The sequence below is a fragment of the Curcuma longa genome, chromosome 7, assembly GCF_044706935.1.
Source record: "Curcuma longa cultivar G26 ecotype Majalengka, Jawa Barat chromosome 7, ITB_CL_G26_1.1, whole genome shotgun sequence".
NCBI classification, from domain to species: Eukaryota; Viridiplantae; Streptophyta; class Magnoliopsida; order Zingiberales; family Zingiberaceae; genus Curcuma; species Curcuma longa.
The window spans coordinates 12183894-12192693 of NC_133867.1; the positions used below are offsets into that span (position 1 = coordinate 12183894).

The 8800-nt window shown below is 52.0% G+C and overlaps 1 protein-coding gene across 1 annotated transcript; it reads right to left on the minus strand.

Moving 5' to 3' along the window:
- Nucleotides 1-3550: 3550 nt before the first annotated feature.
- Nucleotides 3551-4738, minus strand: LOC141832648 (uncharacterized). The gene has a single exon (XM_074720112.1). It carries the CDS (start codon nt 4736-4738, stop codon nt 3551-3553), a length of 1188 nt encoding a protein of 395 aa, XP_074576213.1.
- Nucleotides 4739-8800: the final 4062 nt, after the last annotated feature.

Below are 8800 nucleotides of genomic sequence, written 5' to 3' on the forward strand. Positions count from 1 at the left end.
GATTCGGGGGCGCCAACCGGAGTCCCCGTCTTAGCAACTGTGGAGCCGGCTACCATGCCGGATGCGAAACCCACCCTGTAGGCCATGGTGGCTTTATTCGAAGTGACTCCAGAGGAGTCAAGGCCGGCGCCCTCAGAGCCGCTATCTGAAGGGAGGGCTGAAGGGAGGGCGCCAGTAGTAAATGTTGAGGAGGAGCCTTCGACGGCTCCTGTGGTAGGTCCTGATGAAGAGGCGCAGGAGGAGGAGCTTGCGGAAATGGCGCCCGAAGGACCAATGCTATCTGCTCCCCTCATCACACTGGCGTCGGATGAGGTCACTGTTGCAGATCCACGTCCGGCGTCGAGGAAGCAGGGCCGTCGTTCTACCGGGAAGGCTCCGTCACGCTCGGTTGTTTATCAAGAAGCCGACTGCCCCTTCGGTTCAGCGGGGATCTATCCGGGAGGCTTATTTCCTCCGGCCGATGCACGTCTGCCCCCTATCGCTGCGGACGCTCCATTCAGGCGGGAGGATTTAGATGAGGTCTTCAAATGCACTCGTGCGCTTCGGGGCTTTGCGTACTATGCCCCCTTGACGTTCTCGGACCTGTCGAGCCGCAACGTCTACAATCTGGTTCGGGTAAGTCCCTTCATGCTCCTATGTTCTTTCTCACCATAAACTGACCATCTCGGCGAATGTGGTGCAGACCCTAGCCGAACATTTGGAAATGCACAACCGAATGCCCAGCAACTTCCGGGATCTCCAATCTTTGGAGAGGCAGGTGGCCGAACTGAAGGCCAAGGAGCTAGAATTGGTCGAGGAGCTCCAGGTTGCTCGGTCGACGTCCGACCAACACCAGCACCAGGCCAGCTTAGACAGGGCGCAACAGCTCACCACCTCTTTGGAGGGGCAGGTGGCTGAACCGAAGGCCAAGGAGTTGGACTTGGTCAAGGAGCTTCAGACGGCTCGGTCTATAGCTGACCAACACTAGCAGTAGGCTAGCTTGGTCAGGGCACAATAACTTACTGCGGAGAACCTGGCTGAAAACTTGGAGCGGGAGTTGCAAGAATCTCGAACTCATGAGCAAGAGGAGCTAAAACAGAAGGCGGACCGGCTCATCGATCAAGACTTCCGGCTGGCCAATCGAGATGCAAAAATATGAGATTTGAAGATCCAGCTAGATTAGACATGCGCCGACTTGGATTTTGCATGTGCCGACTCCAAGAAACTGAAGGAGCAGATTGCCCGATTAACCGAGGAGTCGACTCGGTTGAAGAAACAGGTGGCCGAGCTGACCGAGGCGGCCAAGGTAGTCGAAGGCGTCTCTTCGGATGCGCGTAATGAACTCGCTGCTTACAAGATCAACGAGGAGGACCAACTCGAGGCGGCCAAGGAGGCTTGGTTGACGTCCGAAGAATTCAACGATCAGTTTCTGAAAAAGACGGTCAAGATGCTCTAGTACAGCTTTGAAGGCGCACTGAGGAAACTCCAGAAGGCTGGCGTGGACCTCCCGGATGAAGCCCTGGACAAATTGGACCCCTAGAAGGTGTGGAAGGGGATACCTGAGCCAGACCGAACTGCCCCCCGCGTTGCAAGGAAGCCCTCAACCGCCAAGGGAAAAGGGAAAGGAAAGGGGAAGTGATTGTAATTGGCTCCTTATAATGTTTTGACTTTTGTAATTAAACTCTTCTATATGGCTTTCTTTTTGCTCTTTGACCTTTTTCTTATATTTCTGCTTCTTGCTTGGATCGAAGGAATGGGAGCGCTAGGCTTCGTAAGAAGTGAGGTTAGCCTCAGGGAGAGCCTTGAGAGCGTTAGATCCTTATTGGACATGGCGTGTGTTCGGTGTAAGACCGTGTTGCTCAAGTATTTAGACTTGAAGGCGCTTGGTCGAGTGGGATATGTTGGCGAGTGTTAAGCGGTGAGGCTGTGCAACACGTAGACCAAGTGTGCCAATCGGGTGATCACTGATCCGTTCGCGAGTCGTCCGACGATTTTAACAATGTGGCGCAACGCTGGGCGAGCCGGGAGGCTAAAGATGGCACGGTTTCTTTTCTTGGTGCATACTAGTGTCCGGAAGGGGCGAGCTTCCATTGTGCTATATAAGGAGGCGGGCACCAGTGATGGCGACGACAATTTGAGCCCGTGCCAGGCGGTGAGGCGTAGGAGCTTCTTTGACTTCATGTAGAGGGAGTTGAGTTGCTGGGGGTGTAGGTTGATGGCGTAGGTCCGAGACCTAAGTTTGCTCGATCCGCGGCTATATCCGAGCTGGGAGAGTATTGTCGATGGCGTAGGTCCGAGACCAAAGTTTGCTCGATCCGCGGCTATGTCCGAGCCGGGAGAGTATTGTCGATGGCGTAGGTCCGAGAATTAAGTTTGCTCGATCCGCGGCTATGTCCGAGCCAGGAGAGTATTATCGATGGCATAGGTCCGAGACCTAAATTTGCTCGATCCGCGGCTATGTCCGAGCCGGGAGAGTATTATCGATGGCGTAGGTCCTAGACCTAAGTTTGCTCGATCCGCGGCTATGTCCGAGCCGGGAGAGTATTGAAGAATGACGGAAAAGCCTTGACGACCGAAGGAGGCCCTGTGACAATATCATTGTTATTCAAGTATAAGAAATGCATAGGACGTACAGTGACATTATCGCGCTGGGATGCTAAGTGCGATAAGGTTGGAGATGCGTGGCGCTCCAGGGTCTAATCAAATCCTTGCCATCCAGATTAGATAGATAGTAGGCACCGACTATTGTCTTCTTGATCACCCGGTAAGGGCCTTCCCAAGGTGGCTCAAGCTTGCCCACGTCGCCAGCCGGCCTTGCCTTCTTCCATACCAGGTCGCCTACTTGAAAAGATCTGGGTATCACTCTTCGATTGTAAGTGTTGCACAACCTTTGGCGGTATGTTGTTAGCCGAGCGGCGGCTCGGTCTCTATCTTCTGTGACGAGGTCTAATTCCATCCTTCGGCGCTCCCCGTTGCCTTCATCGTAGAACCGTCTCCGATCTGATTGCACTCCAACTTCTATTGGTATGACGGCTTCCCCTCCATACACTAAGTTAAATGGTGTCATGTCGGTGCTCTCCCTTGGCGTGGTTCGGTAAGACCATAGGACGCAAGGTAGCTCCTCCACCCAGCTGCCTCCTTCATGATCTAGCTTAGTCTTCAGCCCGCGTAGTATCTCCCGGTTGGTGACTTCGGCTTGTCCATTGGCCTGCGGGTAGGCAACTGAGGTGAATGCCTGCTGGATACCAAGCCCTTTACACCAAGCTTGGATCTTCTTTCCTTGGAACTGGCAGCCGTTGTCGGAGATTAAGCATTGGGGAATGTCATACCGGCAGACAATGCTCTTCCATAGGAATTTGATGACGACTTCTTCGGTGATTCGGGCGAGGGGTTCGGCTTCGACCCATTTGGAGAAATAGTCGACGGCGACAAGGAGGAACTTCTTCTGTTGTGGTCCAGCCGGGAAAGGTCCCATGATATCAATGCCCCACTGGTCGAAAGGTCCCACGATATCCATGCCCCACTGGTCGAAAGGGCTTGAAGTAGTGGAGGCCTTCAATGTATCCGTCGGTCACCGAAAGAAGGTTTGGTATTTCTGACAGTGAAGGCAGGTGGAGACCATCTTCGCCGAATCGGCTTGGAGAGTCGGCCAAAAATAGCCGGCCAGTAGGATCTTTCGGGCAAGCGACCTTCCTCCGGGGTGATTGCCGCAGCATCCTTGGTGGGCTTCCCGCAAGACATACTTGGCGTCCTCTGGTCCCAAACACTTCAGAAGAGGACGAGAGAACGCCCGCCGATATAGTTGATCTCCAACCAGTGTAAACCGAGCCGCACGTCTTCGTAGTATCTTTGCTTGATCCGGATCGGATGGTGTTGCTCCGGATTGGAGGAAGTTTAGGAGTGGGGCTCTCCAGTCGTCCAAGGTCGCAACCGGCTCGGATTGATCGATTTGGGCGATGAAGGCAATCTGAGTGATTGGTTCTTCATTCGTCCATTCAGTCACAGAGGTTGCTAATCGGGTCAATTCATCCGCCTTAGTATTTTCTGTTCGGGGAATCTTCTGGAGAGAGACTTCTTTGAACTCCGCCTTTAGTTTTACGAAGGCTTCAGCATATCGGCGGAGTCGATCGTTGCGGACTTCGTAATTCCCCTCCACTTGTTGTGCCACCAGTTGAGAGTCGGAGTGCAAATGCACCCGGGCAGCTCCCATCCGCTTGGCCGCTTGAAGACCGGCGAGCACGGCTTCATATTCAGTCTCGTTGTTAGAGGCTTGAAAACTTAGTCTGATGGAGAGCCGGATTTCTTCCTCTTGGGGAGAGACTAATACCACTCTGACTCTGCTTCCTTGCCGATTGGAAGAACCATCTACGTAGACCTTCCATGTTTCCTCCGTCTCGCCTTCGGGTATCTCAGTGAGGAAGTCGGCTAAGGCTTGAGCTTTGATGGCCGTTCGGGGCTGATATTGGATGTCATACTCTCTGAGTTCCACCGCCCATTTGATGAGTCTCCCGAAGACTTCTGGCTGTGTGAGGAGCCGACCCAAGTTGCTATTGGTCATGACCGTGACCGGATGAGATAAGAAGTAGGGGCGTAGCTTCCGCATGGACAGGACAAGCATCCATGCCAGCTTCTCTAGGTTGGAGTATCTAGTTTCTGCATCTTTAAGAAGGTGACTAGAGAAGTAGATGGGTTGCTGAGACTGACCTTCTTGTTTGACTAGGACCGAACTGGCGGCGGAGTCGGAAGCGGCCAAATACATCCATAGCGGTTCTCCTAGAGAAGGCTTGGCGAGCCGGGGAAGTTGAGATAGATATTCTTTGAGCTATGAGAAGGCATTAGCTTGGACAGGACAAGCATCCATGCAGTCTAGGTTGGAGTATCTAGTGCATCCTAGAGAAGTAGATGGGTTGCAAATTTAGGACCGAACTGTGCCCTTAGCGGTTTCCTAGAGAACACCTTGAGCTCTGAGAAGGCCTTGTCGAGTCTTTGTTCCATTCAAAGCCTTCTTCAACACCTTGAAGAAGAGAAGACTGCTCTGCTGATCTGGAGATGAATCGGGACAATGCAGTGATCCGGCCAACCAATCTTTGTGCTTCTCGAATGTTGCGTGGCGGGGACATCTGAGACAACGCTTGCACTTTATCCGGATTGACTTCAATTCCCCTCTCGGTTACTATGTAACCAAGGAACTTCCCCACTCAGACGTCGAATAGGCACTTGGCCGGATTCAGCTTAAGGTCGTACCGCCGAAGAGTGTTACAGGTTTCTTCTACGTCGGCGATGAGAGAGGCCCCTCGTTCGGATTTAATCAGTATGTCATCAACATATACTTCAATGTTACGGCATTGTTGGTTGTGGAAGATTTTGTCCATCAGTCGTTGGTAAGTGGCTCCTGCGTTCTTTAGTCCGAATGACATAACGGTATAGCAAAAAGTTCCATCTGCTGTTATAAAACTGACCTTATCTTGGTCTTCTACAAAAAGAGAGATTTGGTGATATCCCTGATAAGCATTAAGCATACAGATATATTCACATCCGGAGGTTGAGTCGACCAGCTGATCAATCCTTGGCAGCGGGTAGCAGTCATTCGGGTAGGCTTTGTTCAGGTCTCGGAAGTCCACGCATACCCGCCATTTGTTGCCCGGCTTCGGTACCAAGACTACATTGGATAGCCATGTAGGGAAGTGCACCTCCTTGATGTGTCCAACTTTCAGCAGCTTCTGCACCTCCTCTCGGATGACTTTATTCTGCTTTGGGCCGAAGTGGCGTCGCTTCTGCTTGACGGGGCGAGCTCCTGGAAGGACGTTGAGGCGGTGCACGGCGACAGTAGGAGGGACTCCCGCAAGATCAGTCGGCGCCCAGGCGAAGACGTCTTGGTTTCGGAGAAGGCAAGCGGCCTATTCGGACATCAATTCGGCGGGCATTTCGGCGGCCACTTGGACAGTTGTCTCGGCGCGGTCGGGGCATACTTGCAGTAATTCCTTCTCCTCTGAAGTGCGGGGATTCGACACTTCTTGAACAGCGTGTACTTCGGCTCCTTGAGTCCGCCGAACCTTTCTGGCTTCGGCCCGAACAGCGTCTACATAGCAGCGCCGAGAGGTCACCTGGTTACCTCGCGCTTCGCCAACCAAGTCTCCCACAGGGAACTTTATCTTCTAATGGTAGGTGGAGACAACAGCTGAGAAGGCACTAAGTGCTGGCCGGCCCAGGATCACATTGTAGGAGGAGGGTGCATCCACTATGGTGAAGAAGGAATACCTCGTCCTCCGAGCTGGTTCCTCACTGAGAGAGATAGCGAGGTGGATTTGTCCAAGGGGGCGTACTTCGTTCCCCGTGAAGCTGTACAAAGAGGTGGCCATCGGCTCCAAATCGGCTTCATCGATTTGCATCTGGTCGAAGGCCTCCTTGAAGATGATGTTGACGGAGCTGCCGGTGTCGACGAACACTCGGGAGACGTCATAATTGGCGATGGTAGCCTTTATGACTAGAGCATCGTCATGGGGAGTCTCTACCCCCTCCAAGTCTCGCGGCCCGAAGCCTATGGTGGGGTCGTCTCCCCTGCTACCTCCGCCAACGCTGCACACTTCTAGCTGCCGGCTGTGGGCCTTTCTGGCCCGGTTGGAGTCTCCGTCCGTTGCGCCTCCCATAATCATGAGAATGTTGTCGTGGGGGCGTTGTCTTGATTGTCGAATCGGGGGTCTCGAGAGCCGGCTCCTTGACTGGGGCCACCTTCACTCCGAGCGTGGGGAGTTAATTCCTTCGAAGAGCGGTGGCGTTTGTAAGCGGCTCGTGGGGAAGGTGGCGGAGCTGAGGGAGCTGCCGGATGGGTGAACTCCATCTGAGGCTGGGGGGCAGGGGCAGCCTGCCTGGGGTGTTGTTCCTCCACCTCCCAGAGGACTCGGGCGTACTAATAGCAGTCCCGGGTGTCGTGACTCTGAGTCCGGTGGTATGCGCAGAACCGGGGCACCAGTAATCATTGGTCAATGATGAATAAACTTCCCCTTAAATTAGTCCTCCCCCTACATTATTGCACCAACAATACTTTTGGAGGGGAAAAATACCTCAAACTCACCAAAATTGAGTTTAAACAGTAGTATCAGTCGCCTGCTCAGATGTCAGTCGACTCAGCAATCGATTGGTCTCTGAATCAGTCGACTGATACACTGATTTTCAGTTATCAGGGCTGAGTTCAAATAATGCATAAGTAATTGTACGGGTTGTATGATGTGCATAGGGTTTATATTCGTATTTACACTTTATTTGCACATCTTTCTGATTTTATTGTTATATCTTGTGAGCATTGCATCCCTTATCTGTGCATTTAGGCATATATCTTACATTTCCTATTTCGGAGACCTGCTCTCATTTTTACTTGTTTCAGGATGGAAGATGGAGCAAAAATGGGCAAAAACGGAGTTACCATTGAAGACAAGGCAAGACAAGGTCGTGCCTCGTAGGCACGGCCGTGTCTAATCAGCTTCCTGGCCGTGCTTCACAAGGCACGGGCGTGTCTACAAACAGATTATCAACAAGCCCTGGCCATGCCTCACAGGCACGGCCGTGCCATCATCCCCCTTCAGCAGCAGACAGGGTCGTGTCTACCAAACACGGTCGTGCTTCAAAACAGAAGAGAGCCAAGGCTTGGCCGTGCCTACCAGGCACAGCCGTGCCTCCAAACAGAAGACCAGATGCTGCTGGCCGTGGCCCATAGGCACGGTCGTGTTTCTCATCAGAAGGGTCCCTACTGTTGGCCGTGCCCTGCAAAACCAGAAGAAACAGGCTTTGACTGTGCCTCCAACCAGAGACACCACTGCTTCTGGCCGTGCCTAAAAGGCACGACCGTGCCCCTGAATAGAGGCTTCACAACTTCTGGTCGTGCCTCCCAGGCACGACCGTGTGGACGGGGGCGTGTCTAACTTCGGGCTGCAGCTATAAATACCTTTTTGGGACCCTAGAAAGGGGGGAGACCTTGGAGAGCCACCGGAGCTATTCTTGAGCCACCGACGCCTATTCCGGAGCGAGATTCGACGATCCATCCACTGATCCAGCTGCTCCATCCATCTTCATCACATCTACGTGGAGATTTCAGTCCGAGGAAGAATGATAAGTCCTATTTCCTGCATATCTTGTTTTATCTTTGGATTAGGATGAACTCCTTCTTTTCCTTGTATTGTAACCTCCACGATATGGAGTAGTTCCCTAGATTCTAGGATGTAGGATAAATCAGGTGTATTGTATGATTGTAACTTGGATTTGTTAATCTACCGTTCCCATGATATGATTGTCTATTGCCTTGTGGATTTGTGCTTGTGTTGTGAATGATGAAATGCTTGTGTATGAATCTATGAGGGTAGGGATTAATTGTGATTTGAGGAATCATTAGGCCGTACACCGGGGCGCTTCGTGACAGGAAGAAAGCCTTGAATCGGGCGAGTTTCTGAGGGGTTTCTTAAATCCTAATTAGTTTCATAGTTAGCGGTTATTCATTGTTGGAGAGAGGTCCGTAAAAAAGATATCCTGTGACAGGGGATAGAATTTTAGTAGCATTCCGGGGCGCCTGAGTGACACAGGAAAGCCTTGAACCGGGCTATCTAGAATCACCTTGATCTAGCAATGATGACGTAAGAACACCAATGATTTATTCCGAGGATACCTGACGAGGTCTAATTGGATATATTGGTTAGCGTCCCTACAATTGTATAATTATTGAGCGAAGGTAGAGGATCCAAGTCAATCAATCAATACCCTGAGGAGTCTGAAATCCTAGGATCGCTTCACACCCATTGTCACAGTCGCTTCCTTTCTCCGAAATTAGGACTAA

Excerpts from the sequence above, each read along its gene's own strand:
- LOC141832648 (XM_074720112.1), bottom strand. The coding sequence starts at position 4,738 with ATGTATTTGGCCGCTTCCGACTCCGCCGCCAGTTCGGTCCTAGTCAAA.